Genomic DNA, 27,960 nt, shown 5'->3' with positions numbered 1-27,960 from the left:
CAACGTACAGCCCTCCCAAAGTATCCCAACAGGTCAGACCAATAACTCCACCTATGACTTCCAGGATCACAGTAAGTGCACTGGGAGAAGAAAATAGTGTAAAAAGCTTTGAGGGTCATGCTCTTTCAGGATTAAATGTGTTCTAAATTCATGTTTTAAACAAGGCTGTATGTTGTGCAGATCATTTACACCAAAACAAGGAGAAACCAGATTTAAACAAGACAAGGTAAAAACCTCATATATGGCTGGACCGACTGTGTATGGTCAATGTGTGAAATTGTGGCCAATTTGTTACAGGGATAGTCAGTGGTAGTGTCTATAATGTGAATTCCTGGATATTAAGTGTGCATCTGCAATTTTCTGTAGTGGTCCCAGTAAAATTTGTTGTTAAAATGTACAAGAACAATTGCCTACTTTCCACTCATATCTTGGGATGTTTGAATTGAAATATAACTTATTTTAATTATAACTATTCTAATTATCTTTTAACTCCTGCTTTTTCATCTGTTTCTATCTGTCTGTAAACATATAGTCTCATCCATTAGCATGCTACGCTAACAGTCTGTCACCGCTGTGACATCTCTCAGAGCACACAAACACTGTAAACACACCTGTGACCTGCCCAGCACAGGGCTGTTAAACCAGAAACACCACGGCTACACCTTATTTTTATACAGTTTATGGGCTACTCATAGCACAGCACACCTATGCTAATGATGCTAGCCATGCTAACTAACTGCTAGCCGCCGTGCAGGCAGGTAAATTGGATCCATTGCGTCTCTTTATATCCGTGGGTTGGTGCTCCTGTCAGCGTCGCAGCCTTCGTGTGAGAGGCTTCAATCAGTAGATGTGTGTTTTTAAAACTTATTTTGGGACGAGACAGTTTCTGTTACGCCCCCTAAGGACGTAATATAAACTGTGCCATTTCATTTTCAAAGAGCAACAGCCAGTGGGGAAACTCCAACATTGAGCCGGCCAACCAATGGTGTAACCTCATCAGTCATTGAGTCATTGACGGACATTCGGGGTTATAGGGCTGATCCAGCAAAAAATGATAGTATTATATATAAGAGTTTCATACACTAGCCAGAAAACCACACAACATGAGATTAAGTGTTGAATTTAAAGATTGAATTCACTGTCTCCAATAACAATTAACCATCCCTGAGTTTAGAAGAGAATCTGGTGCTTTGCCTGCCGCTCAGACTGAAGGGCCATGTTGTTAACTCAAATTTGATTCTGGCCATTAAATCACTGGACAGAGTGTGAGATCTGAGGGGCACTTTAGATGTTTGGAACTGGGCTAAGTAGAGCTGACTCCTCTTATCTCGGTATCTCCACCTATCTGTCTGCTCCATAAAAATGATTTATCACGCGATAGATTTCCCTGGCTCTAAATACTGTATGTAGAGTTTCTTGTAACTATGTCCAGCTGGCTGTTGGGATTTGATTGATTACCGTGACGATTGGGTGGTCACAGAAAGAAGGATAAACTCTTAACAAACTTGTCACTAATATGGATGAATTAGAGTTATTACTCTCCAAAGGCCATGATGATTATAATCATTAATGATTTATGAAGTGTTTTTCCAACTAAAACAGCCTATAAAAGCAGGAATTTCCTTGTAATTGTGTAATTGGTCTGGATATAGATGTCATTTTACATAAAATTTTATTATCTTCAGTATGTTTCTTCACATGTTTGCTGGAATAATGAGGCAGTGTTCAAGCCATCATGGCTGCAAGTTTAGTGCTAAAAATTTGAGTGAGAAAATGTGACATGCCTAAAGACGAACTCCAAAGCTTGCAGCAGAATTTCACCATTTACTATTAATATAATTGTAGCCTACATATGTGCAGTCTTTACAGTGAAACATCAGTTTCATCGTAACAATATAGTGTTGAATAGCTTGACATAATGTTTCTGTTCTTGCTCATTGTTAACTAGTCAGTGCATCATGCCAAACATTTGGCCCAATCCACATGGTATGACAAGACACCATTATATGTTAAAATAACAAAATAAAGCCAATTCTAGTACTACATACAAAACAAAGAGAAAAATAATATTAATAATACATATTCTGGATTACCAACCAGCCAAAGTGGGCACTTGCCTGGGCACTTCAGTGCTATGTGCTAATTTAATTGAAAATTTGATTGGGAATATGTACCAAAAAGAAAAACTCATGATAATGGCTTTTTAACATTGCTGCTGCTTTAGTGCTAAATTAGATGGTTTCTTGAAAAAAATCTGTCAAAATCAAGTTTTAGGATCTTTATTGTTACAGCTTATAGTAATAACATAGAAAAGTGTGCACATTTCATAGAGAGTGGGAGGAATTGGGGGTTAAAAGAGGCCCAGCAGCAAATTTTTGTCTCCCCAGATGTTTAATCTGTCCAGGCATAGAGGTAAATTCCCACTGATGAAGATCTGCTTTAGGAGATGTGTTCACATGATATGCACATGTTCTCAGCAGCACATAAAATAAAATAATATGGTGTTGCTTGATTTATAAGAGTAATATTCTTTTATTATTGGCACCACCACTTACTATTGCTTTGGCTTCCAGTAATTGTTAGAAGTAGCTTATGTGAGGACAGCAGTGCACACACACAGGTTTCTGACTGTCCTTGAATGCAGCAAAGGCCGGAGCAGATGCACCCTGCACACACAGCTGCACAGAAGTAGACTCACACACATACACACAGCAGACTCTTGCAACTGCTCAGGGTTCAGCAAGCATTCAGGTGGGAGAAGAGGGACTTCTTTCTTTCAGATAAGTGGAGCTATCATGACTGCGAGAATCCAGGGAGTGGCGGGCCAGGACAAACCAGTGCCAAAGAGCCGTGCAACAGGTAATTTACACATGCATTTTTATTAATGTCATATTGAAACTGAGTTAAACAGCTTTAAAAGTTCAGGTTTTAGACCATTTTTGCCAAAATGATCCTTTTCCTAATATATGTTAATCAAATTTGTATCAGTGAGACAGGTAAATGTTGCCTTTTTTATTTTTCAATATATACAAACAGGTGTGCTTCCTGATATGAGTCTATACTTTTAGTGTAGTTCATTGCAAAAGTTCAGTGATATATAGTTTTTCACATTTTTGTGTGTCTACTTTTTAGTAGAAGCCTCAGGGTGCCGACTAATTTCACAAAAGCACATTTAGCTGTGGTGGTTTTATACTCTAATGATCATGGTCATGACTGAAGTTTATGGCCAAGAGGATACGCTGTTGAAATGTAATTCAGTCGCTTTTTACCATAGAAACTCAATAATAAGAGGACTGCAGGGCAAGAAGGTTTGGGTTTATCCTTTAATTTAGAAAGTCTGTGATGTTGTTGTACAATTCAGATTACTGTACTAGTTTTGAGGTTGCGTGCACTTCCTAAGAAGAAGAGAGGAGAGGAATTGAAATAATATGTGAACTCTCATTTAGCATTTTACTAGCTATAATCTTGTCCTGTGTGTGATGTTTGTCTAACAACGACACACAAAATTAAGAAGGAATTGGAGCCATTTTTCTTCAGTTTACACAGAGGCTTTATAACAAATGTGTTAAAGTTTTGTTTGTTTGTTTGTTTGTTTTAGCAGTGTTGGCAAAGGAAGAAACAAAAAAAACAAACAATGTAGGTGGCTCAGTGATCATCAGACTTTAGTACAGAGTTGGTTGAGTTTGCTTGTTCACTGTATTTGTGGGTTTTTCTTCAGTTCTGCTGGATTGATGAGCATATAATTTGCTGACATATTTGAGTAAATACAAAGAAATGAAGGACAAGAGAAAGAAACACTTCATTTTTAGGATAAATTGGATAAATATGTTTTAATGTGTGGCAACAGTTGCCTCCATGTAATGAATACAACAAATTGTATCTAATAACAGACTAAGTAATGTCAGCTGTGGGACATGTCTGTAATGAATGTGGTATGTACTCTTCAGTGGGATTATCTCTGATCTTTTATTTTTCTTATTAATAGGAAACCTGCTTGTTGGTATAATATAGCCTGAGGATTACAAGCTGAATTTTGCTTGTTAAACTCAGATAGTTTGTTTGTTGACCATATTTACACTGAATATACAGGAGCAATGGAGAATAATGACACCACTTTGTTTCAGTTAGGGCTGCAACTGGCGATTTTTTTCTCTATTAAGCGATTAGTCGTTTGGTCTATAAAATGTCAAAAAATGGTGAAAAATGTCAATCAGTGTTTCCCAAAGCGCAAGGTGACATCTTCAAATGTCTTGTTTTGTCCCGACCAACAGTCCTCCACCCAAAGATATTCAATTTATTATCATACAGGACTAAAGAAACCAGAAAATATTCACATTTGAGAAGCTGGGATAAGATAATTTGGACATTTTCTTCTTAAAAAATGACTCAAAACGATTAATTTATTATCAAAATAGTTGGTGATTAATTTAATAGTTGCCAACTAATCAATTAATCGTTGCAGCTCTAGTTTCAATAGGCTGAATTGTAATCATTCATGGCATTTAAGTTGAACAAGATGGAGACATGGGGATTGAATCATTGTTTTTAAAATTAAATCGAGTTTAATTAAATTAAATCAAATTGAGTTTGTTTTATCGACCTTGAAATTAAATTAGAAATATACAGGTAGGCAGCTGCCAGGAGGCTCACAGCTGGCAAACATGTACTTTTATGTTTCAGTCTTAATGTACTTTGCCATGTAACACGACTTTGGGTTTTCTTCCTACTCTGTGGGTGGCAGAGACGATGATGAGGGTCAGGAGAGCTCTGTGGCTGGTACTGGGCATGCTCAGTCTGTCCCTGCTGCTGGTGGTGCTGGGAGTCTACATATCGACCCGCACAGAGAGCCTGACTGTCTCTGGCTACACTTCTGGAGTTATTGTAAGCAATATTTATTTATCCCTTGAGAAATTCCTGTCATGATTTATTCAGTGAGAAACAGTGAGATGACACATTGATATGATTTTTTTTTAAAAAGATGTAAAAATTGGGTTTTCAGTTTGTAGCTACCAGGAAATCAGCTGGAAGTTTTAAAACACAACAAAATATCCTCCAGCATGTGATATCCATTATGAAATTAAAGCTGCAATCCTTTAGTCTTGCAGCGCCGGCCAATAGTTTTGTTTCACTCATTGTGGTCTGAGGGGCGTTTTTTTGAGACAGACACAGTTTTAAGTAGGCTGCGAAATTGATGATTGACATTGCTTTGTGCTTTAGTCAGACATCAACGTGAACACTTCCTACAGTGATTGGTGCTTGGCTGGCATTCAAGTTTTCTTCTTTTTTCCTGGAAAAGCATGATCTTGAAATTCCTCCTGAACTGTATCCACCATAATCAGTTTCACTGGCAAGATTCAGGCCACGCAGTTGCTGAATTATGCTTTATTTTATATGTTAAAACACCCTTTGAAACAGTATGTCCACAAAATTGTACCAAATGAGATTTATTTCTATACATATAACTGTGAAATGTTAATATTGCCTTGTCATTCTTCATTTTACAGATTGATTTCCATGGTAGAAAACTAAATCATAACAAAGTGTCACAGTTCTTATGAAAAAAATGAACAGTATTTCTTTATTTTGCACAACACTTACTGTGTTCATTATACTATGTTCTCTACAGCTGACCCTTGGATCATTCCTGGGACTTCTGGGACTCCGCCTGGAAGAAAACCGCAAGCAGCTGGTATATTCTTATGCTGTACTTGAATCACTTCATCTGACACACACACACTCACGCACAGTCACACACATACATCCTCTGTCATAATTTTTCCTCATCTTTTCCCTGTGCACTAGGGGTGGCAAACACAGATGAATTCACAATATGATACTGTCACAATATTCTTCCCACGATAACGATATATCACAACAAAGGCGATTCTGCGATACACGATATATCACAAAGAAACACAAAATATATCACGATATCTGTAACTGAAGAAGAAAGAAAAAAATTATTTCAAAGAGCAAGAAATAGTCAGATAATTTACAATGTTTCTTGACAGTACATTAGTTTCACTGAGCTGCTCGTACTGTTAGCAAGTCTGATAAGAAACAACAGAGAGGTGATGTCATGCTAATACCCTGAGATATTTATTCCTTTTCTGTGGCAGTAAACACAACACACAACCTGCTGATAACTAACTATGCTATATTTAAAATTTTAAGAGACATTCAGGGCTAACGACGGCAACATTAACATGATAAACAGCAGGGCTACAGCTACATACTGACCCTCCCCCACAGACACACCGGAGACACTGCTAGCTCAGCTACAACACAGGTACCGCACAGAAACTTTTACAAAGAGCCATGAATGTACTTCTAGTGACTGTCAAAGCTCCGGCGGACTGTCTGTGCTTCCAGCGTGTTCATGGAGAGTCTGACAGCAGCTGATCATGGCTGGTTATTTTACTTGCATTTCTTCTTCGTTGTCACATATAATTGCCTGACCACCACCAGTTTGTTCAATGTCTACATAAGGAGACGGAGTGTAGTGGTGCTCTTGTAGTGGTAAGCCAAAGTAGCTGAATCAATTCTGAGCGGTCCTATGTTTAAAAAAAACATATTGATACTTGGTACCAGTGTATCAATAATGTATCACAAGTGGAAATATCACGATATGTTGCAATATTGATTTTTTGTCCCACCCCTACTGTGTACACCTAGCCCCAACCTGCCAAAAGGGAGTGAACTTTGTTGCACTATAAGCTGCAATCGCAGTTAGCATGTCTGGCTGACTAGCTTATTGGCTAGCTAGCTTTCTTCTGCTCTTCAAACTGGAAAAAACATGATGGGTCTCATGGAATTGTTGTCAAATTTCTACTAAACTGTATCCACCAAACTCAATTACTATGGTGCTGCTGAATCTTATTTATTTATTTTATATCTCAGGCCCTCCAGGAAATTGCGATTTTTTGCAATAATTAACACAAATTCAGGAAATCTCTGCAATATTTTCGAGAGCTTGCAATTTTGCTAAATTACCGATTTGGACCAATTGTCGCATTTTGTGTCGACGTAACTTACGTCAGCACAGTGCGCATTCAGGTGGAAGATGGACAAATCCCACCTGCCAACAAAAATTACTGCAAAAATTTACTACAAAAAGTTTGTTAGTGGAGCTTGGAGCTGAGATTATTTTGTCACAGTACAGTCAGGTAGGCGTGTTGAGGACTTGGCATAAAATAAAACAAAATTTAATATAGACTGATCTGCTCATTTTAATACATTTATATTTATTGAAATGTGGTGATATCTGTACATATAGAGCCCCAGAGGCAGTGCTGTTGTTCTGTCCAGTAAAAACATGAAGCTTCACTTAACATTCAGACAAACTAATGTGGCAACTACAATTGTTAGATTGTGCAGAAACATTACAACCAGTGGTATATCACCAAAGAGCTGCAGATTAGTTCACTGGATCATTTTCTCTCTGGGATGATGACAGAGGACTTTGGCTGCTGCTGCCAGATGACCAGCTGGCCTCACCCGGCCAGCGGCTCCTCAGATCTCTGAAAACATCGTAACAGATTTACGAACAGGTGTTATTTGGATAAACTGACCACATATTGGGAATCTACATGGTTTCTTTATCGCTTAAAAAATATTAAAACTTAATAAAGTGACATATTAACAGTCCAAGAGCAAAAATTACAACAGTGTCACTCAAAAAGATACCATCGCCCTCGGATATCTTTGTCGGACTGCAAGGCATACTAATGTAGGCCCAGCAAAAACCCTCCTGTCTACACCAAAACGCTGACAGAGTTGAAACCAGTGACACTGAAAAAAGCTGACAGCATAAAAAAAACCCCTGTCACTGACAAATGACAGGGAAAACATATCATAATGCAAAAAATACCAAAATAAAGTAAGATAATAATATCGTAATCTTTTTAATGCCCGTGTTTTATTTTTCAGTGGAGTTTTTTCAGTGCCAGTACAACTTTTTCCAATACAAGTGTTGCAACGCCAATTCTTTTTCAATTCAGGTTTTGTTTTCATTGCCAAAATTTAACTGCCACTATTCTGGCCCCATAAAACCGCAGCTAGTGTTACCCAAGATAGCGTTATGTTTGCAAAACACTTTGGCTTGTCATTTTCTTTTTTAATACTAAAACTGAAAATATAGTTTTGAAAATAGAAAACACGAACATTTGCCAGGGATGCTGTGGTGTAAACATCCCAAAGTCCAATAAAGACCAGTACAGAGCTGCTAATTTTACCCTAAATGCTGATAGCACCCTGTTACACAAATTTTTCCTTCCTGCTTTAGCCTCAGTCTTTGGCATGATATCATATGTATAGCTATCATGTGCGTATTTAAGACCACTTTTTTAGAGCCTCTTTTAAACCTTTTTTAAAAATCTGTTCTTGATGAATGAGTGTACAGTTTCTCAAATATAAAACACTGGCAGCTATCACACAAATGAGCTAATTCATGAGAATCTATCTGGTATTCATCATCTGAATGTACTGTAGTGCGTATTTGTGTCTTTGTGTCATTTTATTTAACTAGCCTAACTACATGTTCAATGTTTTGAACAATGCTAGCGGCATATGGCTGGATAGCAATGTCTATCTGCCAGTTGATCACTCGGTCCACCGTTTATCTCAACAACTATGAGATGGATTGCTATAAAGTTTTGTACACACATTCATTATCTCCAGAGGATGAATCTCAAAGCATTTTCAAACCTGCATTGTTTAGCCCAGTTGAATTGGACTCGTTTGTTTTTTTCCCTTGGTATGATTTGTTTGGACAGGTCTGAACACAGAAATAATACTGTGCTGACCAAAAAAAAAACAAAAACATTGCGATCCTTTGAGGATGTGGTCTTGGTCCAGTCCCAAATGAACACTGGAGCAGTTAATTTGTGGTGAGAATGTGATCCAACCTAATGTAGATCCGACCCAACTATAGTGCACTTCGCAGACTAGGATGCGGATTTGTGAAATCAACAGTTGCTAGCAGCTAGCCGGAGATTGAATTGAGGTCTGGCCTGGACTAGCCCAACGAAGAACATTGCCTTCTTGATATTTGGACTGATAGCACCTTCTTCTGGACCCTCTTCCTGTTTCTATATTCTTGCTCCCGCTCCAGATAGCCTACACCTCAAGGCTTTTAGTGATGCAAAGAAACCAAACCAACTCATTCACTGAATTGGACCAGAGCAAATAAACTCTAGATTTTAAAACTCTTTTACTGACCTTGGTGAATCCCTGACTTTTCCTCTTGCACCACCACAAGGATGACACTTGTGCTTCAAAGAGAAATATCTTGACAACTAATAGATGGATTTCCAGAAATTTACAAATGATTCAAGGTCCCTAGAGGATACTTCTAACAACTTTGGTGATTCTCTGACTTTCCCTCCAGCACCTTGAAATGTCTCAAACAACTATTGGATGGGTTACTGTGAAATTTGGTATACACTTTCATGGTCCCCAAAGGCCAAATTGCAATAACTTTGATCTCTTGACTTTCCATCTAACAACATCTGGTCAAAATTTAATTTTGTCTAATACTTCGGTTTATGACCAAATATCTGCAAAACACATGACAATCCCATTAGCCACAGCTGTACTTTATGTTCAGCGCAAATTAGTAAATACTTGCATGCTAAACCAACAGAATGAACATGGTTAACATTATTCTTAGCATCAACATGCTACCATTATTATTCTGAGCATGTTAGCATGCTGATGTGAACATTGAGCCTCACAGAGCCACTAACATGGCTGTAGACTCTTAATCTTGTTTAGATGTATATCCTGTTCTGTATATGAAGCTTACAGTAAATCATTGCAGTAGAAATAAGGGGAAAAACAGACTTAGATGCTAATCTGCGCTTCAGTCCTTCAACATACATTGCTTTCACTAAAATACAGCTCTAGATAAGGCAACTAGTCCCAGTGTTATTTCTACATTTGTGACACATACCTCTATCTGCTCATCACTGACTGAGTTTTATTTTTTCACTGGTGACATTTTACTGAGTCAAAACAATTTAAGAGCTAATAACAGTACATTAGATAGAAGTACCAAAAGTATGTCTGGTCACAGTATGAGAATGGGAAATGAGGTAATTTGATTATTTCTAAGAAAAGAGCTGTGTATGTTGTTGCTTACGTAAATGGACTGGCCTGCTGTAATCATGTTATTCTAAAATGTTCTCTAAACAAACTTTCCAAAAGTTAATTATCTCCTCACCCATGTATCAGTGTCATGTCTGGGCCATATATTTATGGTCTGATATACTCAGATAAGTGTTATACCTTTTTTCTCAAGAAATGCTCAAGAAATATATAATTGAAGATGAATTTACAATTAAAAGAATTTACAATTAAAATTTACAATTAAAACAACAACTCTGTCCTTTTTAGACAGCATGTGCTTTTCTTCTTCCTCAACCACAGGCTTCAGAAGTCAACTTTGCATGCATGGTAAATGCATAATCGCGTTGTCAGATTGGCCTTAAATTCACTGACCACATTCATGCTTTTAATTTAAATCACCCTGTTGTCTTAAGGGGGACATATGCTTTTTGTGATTTTCTGTTATTATTAAACTGTTATGATGTTGGATATCTATGTTAAATTTGGTTCCAAAACTTGAGGTTAACATATGTAGAAATGCTCCCTGCAAGTCAAAAGCCAGGGCTTCAGCCTGCTCTGCACGATCCGTTTGTGAAGTTTTTTTCTACTTTGACGATGAGCTGACGTCGGCTTGTTGCATATGCCCGTAAATGGCTGTCCACTTCATAGCCTTTGGTGCTAAGGTTGTTACCAAGGTTTTATGTGTTGTCTACGTTGTCCATTCTCACATTTCGGATCATAGTTTGGCTCAAACATGTATGGATGTATTTAGGAAGTCTCCATGTTGAGTAAAGAATGAGTAAAATAAGTGAAATTCTTACTGCAACTGTTTGTTTACTTCCCGAGCCAACGGAAGTCTGCTGAGACGTAACCTCCATATGCTAATAAATCAGAACATCGGGAGGGGGGCCTTAAAGAGACAGGAGCTAAAACGGCCTGTTTCAGACAGAGGCTGAACTGAGTGACTGCATAAAAGGCCAGTATAGACGATACTCTTAATGCAAAGATATTCCAGTAGAGCCCCAGAATAAAAATATAGACCTGGAAAAGTGCATAGTATGCCCTCCTGAATTCAGGACAAACCTGCTGCTGGTCAAGGCTGGGGTATGAGTGAAACAAACCCGTTTTGCCATCCAAACATGTCTAAAAGTTTGGCAAGTTGTGAGAGTGTAATTTATTTTAAGTGGAGTTTAACAAGCAGTGTATTCAACACATGTCTGTCCTGGCTGCACATCACCTCCATGGCTTCCAACATAAACACAGTTTATATCATACACAGACTACATATAATGGAATATGAGTCGATACAGTAAAACACTACATAATATAACACAAAAAAACACTTGTATATGTTTTGAATACTTATCCAGGCAATGTGGAACTCGTGAAACAAACAAAACAAACAAATGTAAAAAAAAAACACTCAAGGAGCAATGTGCCAGAATGAACAAAACAGAGATTTAAAACAGACAGTAGATACATTTTTTTATGATTGTTCATTGCAAACTGAAGGCACACTCAAAGAACCAGACGTGATCTGAGCATAGTACTCATGGTCATTACTTTATCCTTACCTGATACGATATCAAAAGATACTGTCAAAACAATCCCAGTTTATGTCAAAAAGGTTAAAAACACCAGATCATCATGTCCATGAGGGACGTGAGGGCATTTGTGGACAAGACTTCCATTGGTGAAGTTTTTGGATAGAGCTGGTTGTGCTTGGTCACGCTTTTAATCCATTTCAGTGGTGAGATAAATTTCCCTGATAACAACTTGAAAGAGATGAAACTAATTCAGTGCAGAATAACATTCTGTTTTCACATTCAATTTATTCAGCTGTCGCCATTTTTCCAAGATGTGGTAAACCGAGATTGTGATTAATGAAGAGCAGGAATAGAAGAAAGATACTCTGTCTGTTCTGAGTGCTGCACAGTGAGTGGATATAGCTTACACTGTGTTAACACAATTGTCTTGCTTTGTTAGCTGTCAAATAGGCAGAAATAATGTTAAGATTTTGAACAGTCACTGTTCAAACAAAGAGGACTATCACGTTTCTGATATCAGGCCTTCAGAGAAAGGCTTTAGAGATCTCACCCACAGCAGCCACGTGTTTCCTTCTGCCCTGGTTGACCTGCAGTTTACTGTAGTGGATACAATTAATCTGCAGTAGCAATTAAAAATTAAACAAATACAGTATCAGCACAAAATATGTAACAAATGCCGAGATTGTTATAAGAGGCTGTTTAATGGAAAACAGTATTACCCAATGTTTAAACAAAGTCTGTGTTCACATCCTGTAGTTTTCACAAGGGAGTAATAAGACATCGTTCACAGCTATTAACTACTTAAAGCTATGTTTTCTTCCAAATAACTTTCTTTTTTTAAACTGCCCCACGAAGAAACCAAATAGCTTCACATGTATCAGATAAATAAATAAAATCGTGGTTTGTATGTGTGTGTTTTGGGGGATACAAAAGTATATATACATGTATGTGTGAGCATGTATGTGTACATTTTTATGTGTATGTGTATTTTACTCAACCATTTGCACCTTTTTAACTATCTCAGGTCACTTTTACTGCACATATGTATATGTATTTAAGTATATTTATGTTTTTATTATTATTACCTGGTCCTGTGAGGAACAATATCTCATTCTGCTGTATGTATATTCTTATGGATATCGTTAAATAAACTTGAACTTTGTTAGAAAAAATCAAGTTATTTAACTCAAAGTTTTCAGTCATAATCAGCGTTCTTGCATTCAAACTGTGCTCTCATGCAAACCAAGTCATTTCAAAAATTCAACATGTAAATTCCTTCCTTTGTGCTTTATCCTTCTCCAGCTGACTGCTGCGATAGTTTTCCTCAGCTTTGGGATCATCTCCTCTTTTCTGTGCCTGGTGATTGATGGTGTCTGTATTGTCTTAAACCTGGTGAGTTGCATGCCCTCGTATGTGTATATTGTGACAGTAGATAGGTATCAGATGATGAAACTAAGCAGTAATAGGAGACTGTGAAACAATAATAAACCACTGCGTCGGTTGACTTGGATCCACCTGGACAGCCTCTCGGCCCGCAGTGTGTGCCAATATTATTCTGTTGGCAATATTGACACTTGACTCAATTTTTCCCACAAATTATAGCTCAGTCTTTATAACATTCGCCAGCTTTGTTTTTTGTTTTTTTTGTTTTGTTTGACCACATAAATTACCAGTTGTGAAAGCACATGTGAGAAAAAAAAACTGGACTTGACTGGACTGGATTTGGTTTTAAAGATGTTTTGACCAAGAGGCTCCATCACTGCAGAAGTATTGAAGGAAGTCTAGTTGCTTTTGGCCTAAAACACACAGACATGAAGACCTGGATGACTGAGAATTTTCAGACACAGTCACTGAGTTTGATTGATGTTAATGTTATAGAGAGCAAGCAGCCTCCCTAAAAGAACAACTGGTTTAAAAAAGCAAAGAAGCATATATACATTTGTTGCAACTCTTAAAAACATCACCAAGCAGTGCATGACTTACATGTCTGTCTGATTTTTTATCTTTTTGGACCAAACAGTCAAATTTTTCAACAAGGATGGGACGGCTGCTGATTTTAAATACTGTTTGACACCATAATGTTCTTAAAAGTTTAAATTACATGCAGCATAGAATAGAAACATGACAAAAGGGAAATAGTGCTTTGATTTATTGTAACTATAAACAGCAATTTCCTTTAAAAAAAATTAGATGATGTAATCATGCTTAATCACAGCACTGCTGTGCTTTCAGAAGAGTTACGAGAAGGGACCTCCCTTTCTAAGTGTTTCAGTGTGTTGAAGAGTCTATTTGCTGTGTAGTGTTTAATTTTAATTTAATTTAATTTCTTAACTTAATTAGTTTATATTCATGGTATTGGTTTTAATGCTACATCAGGAAATAGTTGGAAACGTGTAATATTAAAATAACCACTTTAAGATGTAGCCCTTTTTGTTTTTGTTTTTGTACTACAACATCATTGACTGGTCAACATTATTCCCTCGAAAGACCAACAATCATTAATCAGAATAAAAAAGAGCAAATTACCGCTTGTGTTGAGTTTTGTTTAACCACACAATTGTTGGAACAGAGTTTCCAAAACTTCATAGTTCCAGTCAACATCAGTGTAGGTCCAAGTCAAACAACACACTTAGAGGCCATGATGGACAAAGCAACTTCTGACAAAGTGTTATATGATGTATTCCATAATATATATCTCAAAATGTTGCCAATATAGCGATCAGGAGAAACAATTTCCACCTTTGTTTTACCAATTCTAAAGAGCCATAAAACAATATTCAATCAAAGTGGACTGAGTGTGTTTTGGAAAAGCTTGTGTTGTTGTCATATTGTACGCATGGCCATCTGGATTATCTTGTATAATAAATGTCAGTTCATTTTTATTTTTTTCTCACTTTGTTCTCACTAAAATTGGATCTGTCTTGTTTTGAAATGGAACTTGTGGCTGACATTTCTTCGTAAATTTTTGCCAGGACATGCGGCCACTGAAAGCAGGAAGATGCCAGTATTACAGCAGTGGCAGCAGCTACATTTATGAAAATTTCTACACCTCTGTGAGTACTGCTGTGTTACTATGTGAATGATGAGTAGTATTTTATACTATACTACTAGAGGCAACTGACAATCCTCCAGGCACTAATGGGGAAAAAGGATCGCGAGTTTAGTCCAATCCAGCAGAGTATGAATTTATGTAAAATACAATGCCACTTTACTCAAAAATAACTGTGACATCTTCCTTTGGGAGGTACTGACATACCTGAGAGCACTGCATCTTTACCAAAAAAGGCCCACATTTGATTTGGGATATTGGGGCCATATTTGCTATTTAACATGTGGGCCATTTCAGGTTCACATTCATTTTGTCTCGGCCAGAAGAAGGCCAGCAGTGCCACATCATTGCCTGAAGTAGCTCACTTCCATATGCTATATGGGCTTCCTCTTCAGCTTCAGGTTTATTATACTGGACTATAAAGAGAGAATTCAGTCTCAATATGTCATCAGTACTGAGACTAATTTCTCTTCATAGATTTATCTGAAGTGCACTGTGGTACAGTTGAACTTGTCTCTTCTTGCAGGTGTCGTGTTGGAATGTAAAGGAGTCTTGCAGCATGACGGTACGAAGTGGCACCTGCTACTGCTGCGACCTGTACGACTGTGCCAAGTGAGACAATGCATCATCATGCGTGTATTATTACCACTGTCGTACCATTGTTTTTTAAATAAGCACACATTACCACACCAGCGCACCATCTCAGAGGGTCACAGGCTTTTGTTATTTCTACCTGTCATCCTCCAATTTTTGTCCAATAAATCAAAGCTGTTGTTTTGTTCTCCAGCGGAGGCTATCTCAGCAACTACTACGAGTTTGTTGGAGTGCGCAGCTGTGAGGAAGTTTTCACTCTGTACATTTTGATCTGGACCCTCACTGGACTGAACCTCGTGGCCTTTTTCACAGGCATACTGACCACAGCAGTACTTGGCAGCATCAAGGACTTGGTAAGACACACAAACAAACACACACACACACATACACATTTCTAAAGTGCATTTTGTGTGTGCACATGGTTACATGATTTTATTTTACATTGCAATTAAGAGCAAGTAAGTATATTACTGTTATATCCACACATACAGACATAAATCAGACCTGCCCAGAAGGCTAAATGGGATTTTTTCTGGATATATGTAAGGGTTTCTCTTTCTTTTCAATAATGAAACATTTTTGTCTGCACAATGGGAAGAGTTATGTAACTTTAGATGGATTTAAAGCAGCATTCATTGATTTTTAGCTACCAGGAGGCAGAAGCACTCCAAAACAAGCTGGAGCACTTTGTCTTTACCTTAATTTACACCACCGAGAACGAGAATTGGTCTCTTCACATATGCGTACAACTTTCACTGACTGTTTTTATTTTTACTTTTTAAGTTGACAGCAACTTTGTGGTGTTGTCACACAATCACCATAGTTTCTTACACTGTGGCAAAAAACATCAAATCTGGATGAACCTGAAATAACGTAGGCAGGGATTTTGGCAGAGGTTGAAGCTGATCCAAGTATTTATCAAACACTCACTGCCTGCTATGCAGCATCCTTCATATTCTGGTGCTTGCTGTTTTCACCTTGCAGTTTTACAAACAAGGAAAGGCAACAATCAATACCTTCTGAGAGAGAAATCTGTCCCATGACCTCTCTAAAGTTGGCTGGATGCTGGTTGCTCTCAGTATTTCACAGACCAAAGTTCAGTTGGACTGAAACTCTGCACAAAAGCAAAGGAGGCAGGAAGCACATCATGAATGTGAAGCATTAAACCTGAGTCACCAGGATGCTGCACTGTTTTCTATTTCAATAATCAATGAGAAAACTGTTTTTATTTAGGAAAATCACTTTCACTGCCAGCGTTACATGCGGATCAAATTTAAATGACAGCCAAAAGGGCTATGGTAGGCCATATCCAACAGATGCACCACAAAGGTGACCTGCAGAACAACGCCTGCCTGGAAAGTTGAAATTGATAGCATTCAGCCACACGATGAAGCCTTAACCCTCCTGGCGTGAAGCATTTCTCACTGATTGTTTTTCATGCACAAGATGTCCACTTGTAAATTTATAAGAAAACAATGGATAAGTGTGGGGATGTGGCTCACAAAGTACAGGAAATTTTGACTATGTGCTGTCCACAATGTTCTACCGTGCAAGCCCAATATGGGACTCATTGTGAAGAGATTATGTCTGGCTCAAGGCACGATGTAAACGCAGTCTCCAGACCTGTCAGTGAGAATCATCCCACCATGATCGGCTGATGAACATTACACTGAAAAGACAAGTGGGTTTAGAAGAGGCCTGGAGTGCATTATTAAAATTTTAGAGATGGTTACACAGCAACTGAACCTTCATTTTCTGTGCAGCTTTTAAAGTCGTAACTTCATGCCTGAGGTATTACTTTTAATATTGAAGTTTATGGGATATCCGCTAACAGAAAGCTAACTTTATTCTTGGCTTTATATCTTAGCATGGTCAACTATTTAATGGGCTTATAAAATGCTTATTTTGTTCCAGGCTGTTTCATTGTGTATTTAACAAGTGTCAGCCAAGAGCTTTAATCTCTTTCACAGAGGGGTTATAACATTGGGTGGTGTTTTAAAACACCAAATGACGGATACTTTGCAAGTTTGTGGTCTTGGCATTCTTTGGTTGCATGCTTGCATGTTATCTACTAAATTCAATCTCATTTCAAGGAAAGACAAAGTAAGTACTCCATACAGTATATACTTGGGACTGATGTCAGGTGTAAAGAATATAAAATGGCTAAAATTGAGTGCAGGATTTTTAGGATTTGTGGAACAAAACCTGGTGGGAATGCAATGTGTTCCTAATCCATGACAAGCATTTTTAATCATAGTTACATCTAATTTGGTAAATGTGGTGCTGCTTCAATAGCATACCAACAAACAGCCTGAACAGATGATCTCAAGACCACATTATGCATTTGAGGGAAAGAAAATCAGTCTGGTTTACTTAACCATGAGAGTATGACTGTTAAGAGTCTCGCATGCTGTAGTGAGATGGCTGGAGAACAGTCACTACCAAATCAGAAACACTAAACTGGTAACAGGTTCACATAATTGTTCAAGTCCACATCTGTCCGAATGCTGTTGTGTTGCAACAACACTCTGGTGTACTGGGGCGGCAGCTTGCCTGCATAATAAACTCTCCCTTATCTCTCTGTCGATCCCAGCATGTTTTTATGGTCTCTTAGAGAAAAGTAAACACACAAGGTCATAAATGTCATTTGCAATATTCTGAAGCCTGTGTGGCTTTAAATCAATCCACAACTATGTCCAGTTCTGTTCAGATCAGAGATTTTTTGTGCAGCAAGACAAACATAAAACAGTAAGAATAAAAAAATCACTACTAAACATGACTGCGATAGCGCCTGCACTCACACATCGATTGCAGATGAGTAATGCTTGTTGAGATCAGTTCATGTGGCTGTAGTGCTTGTGGTCAGTTCACCTCTGACCTTTGTGACTCTCCTCCTCTGCCATTAGTGGAAGTAAGAGCTCAGGAGACAGGATGTGAAGTTAAAGACCACGAGAGCTAATAAAACATGAAAAACACTGATGGGTGTGATAAGTTAAGCAGAACCGTCTCTGGATGCTAAACCCCTCTTCATCAGGGAGGAGACACAGAGTCCAAGACATTTTTCCAACCAGCCGGAAGCTGAGAAAAAACATTTTCTATAATTTTCTACATTTGAGAACTTGTTGAAATGTTTTGCATGTTCATCTTATTACAGCAGTTTTCAGTTTGAAAGGAGATTACAGCATTATTACAGGAGCAAAAACTAGTGTCAGTAAAAGTTTTGGTTTCCATTGTTCTACATGTGCTGTGTTTGATGTCAAGTGATAGCAACTTTGGGGGGGAAATTGCTCTCAGAATGATATATGGTAATATATACCAGCTATGTCCAAATTTAATAATACAGTAAGTGATGTATCCTTAGGCTTTGCACCAAGATAAGGGCCACTGCTCCTGGTCGCTGCTCCTTCCAACTGAAATCTATAACTGGTCTGGACATCTTATTGTCCAGAGAACAGACAGAAGAGGAAGGAAGAACAAGAACTTTGTTCTTTAATGATGGATTAATTGTTTTAAGCTGTTTTTTTTATAAACAAAAATGCTACAAATTCACATTTTCCAGCTTCTCAAATATTCATATTTGAATATTTACAGCCCTCTATGTTGGTAAGTTAAATATCTTTGTGTTTTGGACTGTTTGTCAGACAAAACATGCAATTTGAAGACATTAACTCAAATGTTTGATCTAATTTATTATATTTTGAAGACCAAAAGATTTATTGAGAAAAAAAAAAAAAAAAAGTTAGTTCCAGCTCTGCTTGATTTGTCTGTCCAAGGAACCAGCCTGGTCGACACCAAACTGATATCAATCTCAGCCCTGACCCCAATTGTCATGGTTTAGCTGCCTGGATAGCACTGAACCAAAACAAAAACCTCAGTCTGACTGGTTTTGGATCTCAGAATCAGTTTCAACTGTCCCACTAAAATCTGCATTGAAAACTGCTAACCTAGCCTCATTAAACAGCAAAGATTCAGCGTGTTTGTGGTCTTTTGAGAGCTCAGTGGGTCCTCTGCTGCCAGAGATTGAGCTGATCTGCACCGAGTGACCCCAAATACTGCCCACAGACCACACAGACTCTGTCCTGCCATCATCCTTCACCGAATGCTGCCAAAGCTACCATCTCGCTATTATACCATGCAAAAAGTATTTCTGTAAATAATTTAGGGAGTAGACTTCCTGAACGGTCATAGTTTTCTCTCAGTTATCTGTAGATCAGCAGTTGGAATGTATTCAGATTTTCCTCCTCATGGTCTGGAATTTAATATGATTAAATACTTAAATCATTGATCAGTCAACCACTCTCCCACATTCCACGTCCTGTATGATGTGTGTGTGGTGTGAAAATACTCTAAGTAAACTTCCATGTAGGAGTGGAAATGTTATTACTCCTCAGCGTGAAATGAATCTAGTATCAGAGTCCCTGAGGTTTCCATTATTGGAGTGGTGACTTATTGTCCAGTATTGTCCATCCCATACTTGCTTCATACCTATGAGAAGATTGATCATGTTATAATATTTACATTAATTGTTTTGCAGATGTTTAACTTTTTTTTTTCCTATCTGGCTGCAGCAGATTATATAAAAAGGCAGGGAAAGTAACAGTTTGTAAAATTTATAGATTCCCAACAGTTTGGGGTTTAACCTCAAGTGTGCTACAGACAGACCACCCAAATGGAGACCAAAACAACACTGAGGCGCAGATTCATCAAAAATTATTTTGCAGGGAAGAATGCATGTATGCATCACCAAAATGACCATGAAAGACCACTCGTCACTAACTGTGTACACCAAGTGTCAGATGTGCCACAAAGCAGCTCGAAAAAATGTAGCTTTTTGAACCACAACCTGACCTAAAGCAACTGGGATGCAGAATAACATGTAGAAAACAACGTGGTGAAATGATTCAGCATCAGACAGTTAATATTATAACATCATTATTATTATTATTATTATAGATTAAACTTAGTGTTAGTTCAGGCAGAGCATCAAAATCGCGCTTGCGATTATTTTCTTGATTAATCAATGAGTCATATGATCTATAACGTGTCAGAAGATGGTGGAAAATGTCAATCAGTGACGTCCTCAGATGTCTTGTTTTGTCCTGACAGTTCACAGTTCACAAAACAGACAGTTTACTATCATAGAAGAATAAAGAATTCAGATATTTGGATATTTGGGATATTTTTAATCAAACTAGTTGATTGATTGATTGATTGATGTATTGATTGATTAATTGACAGTGTCTCTGACTGAACTGATTTTGAAGCTTTCAGTTCAATCTCCAAGCCCAAACTACAGGGTCACATTCACATTTGCACAGATTTCAGTCATGTAAATAAGATGTTTGAATTGTGATGGTTCCAACTGAATTTCTCATTTGGGAGGAGAGACATGAGTCTGTCCGTGGTGACCCGCCCTATAAGTGCTGACCTTTCCATAACTGTGCACAGAGTGTTCAGATCATCTTAATCTTTTCATTTCGAAAGTCTGAGCACGACAGTTTTCATTTATGTTTATGCATTGAGCTGTATATGTAAGAAACTTAACAGATCGTTACAGGTTGTTAATATAAATTTATGGCTCTTGAAGGGATTTAAATCAAACTGTGTCTCTGTGGGTTTCTGTTTCTTCGAATGTATGATAATATTTTGTGTGTGTGTGTGTGTTTCTCTTTATTTGTCTCAGAGGAGTAGCAGCCAAGCGTCCAAGCCCTCTGAGAGTGCAGCATCCTCCCCCACAGCTCCTCTGCTGATGGACGCCAACACACACAGAGCACACCAGCTCCACACAGTCAGTGTGCACTGCAACACACAAACACACACACACACACACACACACACACACACACACACACACACACACACACACACACACTAGCAGAAAACTGCATCAGTCTCTTCTTTATGTTTCTCTTTTGATCGCTCTCTCTGTCTTTATCTGTGTTCGTGAGACTAACTCAGTCATGCAAACAACACAAACCTCAACCCACATCCTTTGACTCACAGTCAATTGAAAATCATTTATATCCAGGAAGTACCATCCTATTTCTCTGTAGAACAGGGTTTGAATGAGCTCCATCAGTCTGATTCTGTACGTAAAAACTGAACACACAAAGCAATAAGTTGCAACAAATGTAATTGACACTAGTGAGTAGGACTTGTTAAATGCATATAAAGTGAAAACAATACTACATGGAAAACAAGTTACTATTAATTGAAGAAACAAACAACAATGGTTTGTACCATTTAAATTTTTTTCTTGTTTTTTATGGTACTTCTTGCATTTTTTAGGGTTCAAGGTTCATTTTAATTGTCAGCAAACTTTTGCACAATGAAATGCTGTTGTAGCCCCCTTTATGCTACACACACAAACAATATATTAACAAATATTAAATATTTTAAATTAGAATAGAATAAAACAATCACTTTGGAAATAAGATATAAAAAAGTATATAAAAGTAACAGTAAACAATATTTAATTGTGAGAATATGTATCACCAACAAATTTACAAATATTTTCATTTTTTCAATAGGTGTCCCCTTCTTCCCACCCCTTCTACCCCTACCCCACATACATACATATAAACATACACACAAAGTACACAACATCAAAAACTGAGGACCCTGACTGAGAAAACTGAGATATGAACTAGCATTAGGGTTTCCAGCCTACATTATTCGGTATGTCTATTTGGGATGTCAGTGACATAGTGTCATAGGATGAGTCAGTCAAATGAGTCAAGTCAGTATATTAATCTGAATGATCAGGGGATACATTCTGTGAATTATTGAAATAAGAGATCAGGGGTTGTATGAAAAAAACAGACCCTCTGGTTGTAAATTAGATTTTTTTTTCCAGTTGTAAAAAAGACAGGATGTAGTTGGTGAGGGAGTGTCTGATTTCCAATGTAGGAGTATTTTTCAGCAGGCAATTAAAGAGGAAAAACCAATGACACTAGTCTGTTTAGCAGATAGACCCGCATCCTCCCAAGGAACCCCAAAGATAGAAATTTGAGGAGATGGATATAGTGTCAAAGAAGGATTACCAAAACCCAGCCAGCCTCAGACATGACCAAAACATATGGGATAAGTCCCCTGGTGCTTGAGAGCACCTGCTGCAGACATCTGCTATTTCAGGTTATATTTAAGATAATTTAGTTTTATTGGAGTGAATTTTATGGAGCACTTTATGACCTGGCTCATGATGAAGAGGCATTTACACGTTCCAGTGCCTCCTCCCACCACTGATCAGAGAATGGAAACCCTAACTCTGCCTCCCAGCCTGTTCTGATCTTAAGTATGGATGAAGCCAGAGTCAAGTTTGGCAGGCAAAAAAAGGTGGTTGTTACAAATGGCTGCTGAAACAGAGGGTGAAGTCCATTCAAATCTCTGTCTAATTTGGCCTCAGATTTTCAGTGTGGAAATGACAGTTGGGTTATTACAGTACTTAGAGGGCGATAATGTTAAATTACTACAGGCTCCAAGAGAGGATGTACAACAAGATTTAGCCTCCAATTGGCACCAGTTTCTCTCTGGCTTATTCAACCAAAGCAAAACATTTTGTAGGTTGGCCCAATAATAACAGAAGAGGTTTGGTGAGCCAAAATGTCTCTGCAATAGGAATATGCGAGCCCTTGGGTTTTTGCCACCCCAAATGAATGATGAAAGAATGCTATTAATCTTGTGAAAGAATACTTTAAGGAGAAAAATTGGAAGGCATTGAACTAGATATAGATAGCTAGGCAATACATCAGTTTTACAGATTGTACCCTTCCAGCTATAAAAAGGCATAAGCCACTCCATCTCTGCAAATCAGGCTTCATTTTAGTTGTCAGGGCAGTGAAGTTATGTTCCTGAAATGCATGAACAGACCTGTTGATATTAACAGCCAGGTATGTAAAGCCTGGCTTGGAAAGAAGAAAAGGTATGTGGGACTGACATATGTTCTGAACCAAGTTGTTAATAGAACATTCACATTTCTGTATATTTAATTTATAACCTGAAAAACGTCCAAATACACTGAGAATAGATAAAATATGCAGAATGCTGGATACCTGGTCAGATATGTAAAGAAGCAGATCTTCAGCATATAGGGAAACTTTATGCTCAGTATCCCATCTCCTGACCCCAGAGAACATGGTACTAGCCCTAATTGCTATAGACAGGGGTTCATTGGCAAGGGTTAAAACACACCTTGGGAAATGTATAAAGTAAGCACATCCAGGAGGATATTTTGTCTCCAAATACAAACTGTTTCAGAGTGAAAAAGAGGTAAAAAAAAGAAGAAAGCTTTTTCAGCATCAAGAGAGACTACTACCTCAGGACTAGTAGGAGCGGGAGAATGAATGACACTTAAGAGTCTATGAATGTTTGTAAAGCAATGACGGTTCCTCATGAATCCTGTCTGATCCTCAGAATTTACAGTAGGTGAAATCTTTGCTGCTACCTTTGCTAGTATCCTTATGTCCACATTAAGGAGTGAAACTGGACGCGATGAAGAGCAGTTTGTGAGATCCTTGTCTTTAAGAGGTGTCATCTGGAGCCTTAGATGTATGTAATTGGGAGTAGAATGATCTGAAAGCACCATTAGGGGTCATGGGTCCATTGTAAGGGTGTCCAAGCTGTTGCAAATTTGTTGAATTAATCGTGATGCAGTTCTGCTCTTCAACTGTTGGGTCAATAGACAACCTGCCCAATCCCCATGTTCATGCAAACACCCCGTGTCTTAAAGCAAGATTATGTAACATCTGCTGAACAGCAGCAACAGCAGCCTCTGCTGCAACATCTGGTAATTAAAGGACGTTGGTGTATTTAATTCTGTTGATAACAGGGCAGCCAAAAATCTGTCAAGTGCGAATAAATGTTTTCATTGATCGCACAGGTGCGCCTGAAAGTTTTCTCCTATGTTCCTGTTTGTATTTTCAGATATCAGCCTTATTTTACTGTTTCCCGATCACTTTCAGCCATATCGGAGCCAGAGCTAAGATACATACTAGCAGCCACTGGACTGGGTGATGATGATGTGGATGGTAATGTAAGTCAGTCAGTATAATAATAGCTGTTAGCAACTACATTTTAGCACACAGCTGCTGTGGGTTCAGATGTTGATGATCACAGAAATAAGATCAGCCAGAAGCACATTAAGGGATGTCACAACAGTAAGTGTTGAAGTCTGTTCCCCTTCAAATAGTGTTCCCTCATGTTACAATACTGTGGTACCCTCACTGCAAGGTAAAATAAGTTGTTTAGGCTACCTGATGGAGATGTGCTGTTTGCCGAAAATGCACTAAGAGCCTGTCATCCGCAACTCTTCATCAAACCTCTCACTGTGGCTGTTTCTGCTTTTACTGTTCCTCTCTGCAGTATTTCTAAGTGATCTGCTGAACAAATAGCTCCAAATAACTCCAAATCTTATTGTGTCAACTTGTTTTTATTAAAGAATAGAACCACTAACGCAGCCCCGCTAACAAAGCTCCGCTAACTCAGCGATAAACACTTTTCACTACCTATAAGCTCTTCACAGTAAAATCCTTTCATTAGTTTCTAAGTGGAAAGCTTTTAATATGAAGCAGCAGCAGGAAATGGAGTTACATCCAGTTGACTGCTATTTCTTGCAGGTGATGGTACCTACTCAACCCAAGTTACAAAGTGCAAGAACATGTGTTCAGGGCACAGAGGTGGAATGAAAGAGGCGCCATTCTCTCTATTACATGTCAGTGTACCATCAAAATTATTTTGAAGCTGTTATTTTAAGGTAAAATAGTTGCATAATGTTGGTTTAAGTAAAAGGTGTTCAGCATCTTTGGTGGTTAACAGGTTTAACTCTGTTTGGACACTGACTTTTTCTTTATAAATTTCGGGTAAACAGGCTGCAGAGTAACGGCGATATAGGTCTGTTAACTCCTATTGCCATTTTTTTCACTGTCTATTGCCATACGCAGTATATGAGATAATGTTACCCCTAATACTTGCCTTCAGGGTTTCCCATAGTAAGGAGGGGGAAGTTCCATCACTTCTGTCATTCTCCAGAAAAAAGGTCTATATGACCTGGGAAATCTGCTAACATCTGCTAACAAAGTGGGATCTAGTTTCCAGACGAGAATTTTAAAATTTAAAAGTAAAATGATGCAACTGGAAATGTGTGGCTAAACACAGGCAGCTGGTTGTGATGTGAACATGACCTGCGGTAAACCGCTAACTACTTAGTTCTCATTGAAGATCACATTACTGTTTACATCACTGTTCCCAGTATCACGCTCTAAAGAGGGATATTTTCTCTGTGAGCTTGATCTGCATAATTCCAGGCAGTAATTCATCCAAATCCAGATGCAAACCACATCCTGTTTGTCTATGATTTACCTCAAAACAGAGCACAATACTGCTCATTTCAATTCTGGAGTTTTGCTCATTAGTGGTGCTGCAGGGTGATGTTTGATGAGCAGGTTCTGGTTTTGTTTACCAGCTGGTTGATGAGCACATGGGGTGACATGACACACACTTCTGTTTGATGTGCCTCCTTTACTTTCATACAAATGCACATTTCAAAATTTGGCGATGGTAATGTGCCAGAAAAGGTAGCTGTCCACCAATAAAAATGGAAAAAATAAACAATGGAGGTTTTAGAACATTAAAACTATGCTTTATAAGTGTTTTGTGAAGTATAAAGTAAGTGCACACACAATGTTTTTTTGGTGAAAAACCTTTAATTCTGAAAAAAAAATCAGCACTTACCCACAAACAGAAGTTGTATAAATCTACCGCTGCAGTCTCCACACTTAACCACCCACATTTGACCAACTTATTTGGTTGTAGTAATTATGTCTCAACCTATGTAATAAACCCATGTGTTTAGTACCAGGAATGCTGTATTTACAATCAGAGTAGTAAACCAGTCTCATAATAATCCTCAATAAAGCTGTTTACTGGAATTTATATCAACAGAAACTAATCAAAGATTGACTGTGAAAGTTCAGCCTTGACCGTGGAAACAGCAAAAACATTGATATGTTTTGAAAGGTTTGGAAAAAGCTTGTAAGTGGATGTTTTTTGTCAAACTGATCAATGGAAGATTTTACTAATAATACCAGATACCGTAGATTAGACCATTCAGCTTTTTTTCTTCTTAATTTCGTCATTGGAAAGGAAATGACTCACTACATTTATTGTGAGTCATTATGAAATGTCTTTAGTACACATATGTGGGACAGTGGGCAGATGAATTATTTCCCCGACATTAAACTCTACTTTTCTTCTTCTCTCATTCTTTCTCATCCTGTCCTGCTCATCCAGGGAGCCTCTGTGTATTTCCCCCCAGCAGAAGGGACAGTCGCCTCACAGAGTTTTCCCTCATCGTCGACTCCTCATACAGAATCCAACCCTCCTCCCTTCGCCCCGCCGTCCAGCCTGCTGCCTTACAGAATCCACAGCATCTCAGCCTGAGCTCCACCGGCACCCCCCGACCTGCAGCGTTTCACCAGAAACTGACTAGAGAGGACAGACAAAGGGACAAACAGATGCTTTATTATTATTGTTCAGTGGAAAGGAAGGGAAGCAGGTACTGATAAAAGCAAAGATATGCTGGTTTGAATATTATGCCGCAATATAAAGATTTTGTTTCCCAAGTTCTTCCTGTTTTTCACTTTAATTTGTATGCAAATATTATTATTCACTGTATTGTTCAAAAATATAAAGGTTTGAAGTTGTAAAATGTTTGTAAATGAAATGTTATGTAATATAAATAAGTCGACTGCATGTGTACGAGGGGGCGTGTAGGCTGTAAATCAAACCATCCCAAACATCAGTGAAACCTAAAACACACAAACACAAAACATGAACCTCATCCTGACACAGTAGAAATGCACCACAGACAGTTTTAAAAAGCTAAAGGTTCTCATACAAACTGATACACACACAAAATTGCTTGTTTCATGCAATATTGTAAATTTAAATAGTGATCATTTAATTTGTCCTTTCAGGCTCCTCTTACATGTCGCATACATACATGTAATGTTTCCTTTTTTTACTAACTGTGATCCTGTAGAAGATATTTTGCATGACTTCATGTTAAAGTGTTCATTATGTGTCAGGTTAAACTGCATATCTTCAGTGTTTTTTTCACTGTTAGTGTCATAGATAACAGTATTAGTCTGGTGACTTGTGCCTGATGTTTCTGTCATCAGAGGATAAACTGACTGTGCTGCCAACAAACTGAAATGAGAACAGTGTAACTTGAATCTGATCTTAGTGACACATGTGAACATTTTTATATAGAATAAGAGATTAATCACTGAACCAACTGATCAAAGAAATGAAATATATCAAAAAAGATTGGTCTGGATTCTGTAATCCTTCATATATGTTATAAAAAAATAAACAATTTATGTGATAAAAACATTAAATGACCCTTGTCCCTTGACCTGAGTTTGTCTGTGCTGTTTGTTTCTTTTTCTGAGAGTATGTTCACTGCATTTGTAGTCAATGAGAATTTAGTTTTGTTGAACTCAAATGTACCTTTCAGGTTTAAAATCTATAAATCTATTTTTAATACACTGTATGAGCCAATTCGTAACTTAATTTTCAGTTAAATTTCAACACAGTGCTGTACTAAAACAAATCTAGAAAAAATATACACACTATATAATATACACACCAGAACTTCTTTTTACA

At 37.9% G+C, this 27,960-nt stretch overlaps 1 protein-coding gene across 2 annotated transcripts; it reads left to right on the top strand.

The window, feature by feature from the left end:
• The first annotated feature begins 20 nt into the window (after positions 1-20).
• Positions 21-27,668, top strand: LOC121898996 (transmembrane protein 255B). 2 transcript variants are annotated; one of them, XM_042414541.1, is made up of 10 exons: positions 21-226; positions 533-2,859; positions 4,742-4,881; positions 5,627-5,689; positions 12,957-13,046; positions 14,627-14,707; positions 15,230-15,315; positions 15,491-15,650; positions 20,981-21,085; positions 26,584-27,668. In XM_042414541.1, exons 2-10 carry the CDS (start codon positions 2,796-2,798, stop codon positions 26,731-26,733), a joined length of 939 nt encoding a protein of 312 aa, XP_042270475.1. In that variant the 5' UTR covers positions 21-226; positions 533-2,795; the 3' UTR covers positions 26,734-27,668. The 2 variants fall into 2 exon arrangements, with proteins under 2 accessions (XP_042270475.1, XP_042270476.1); XM_042414542.1 differs by having other exon boundaries at positions 33-71.
• The last annotated feature ends 292 nt before the right edge of the window (positions 27,669-27,960 follow it).

This window comes from Thunnus maccoyii, chromosome 6 (assembly GCF_910596095.1).
Source record: "Thunnus maccoyii chromosome 6, fThuMac1.1, whole genome shotgun sequence".
NCBI lineage: Eukaryota > Metazoa > Chordata > Actinopteri > Scombriformes > Scombridae > Thunnus > Thunnus maccoyii.
This window is presented reverse-complemented; position numbering and strand designations above follow the sequence as displayed.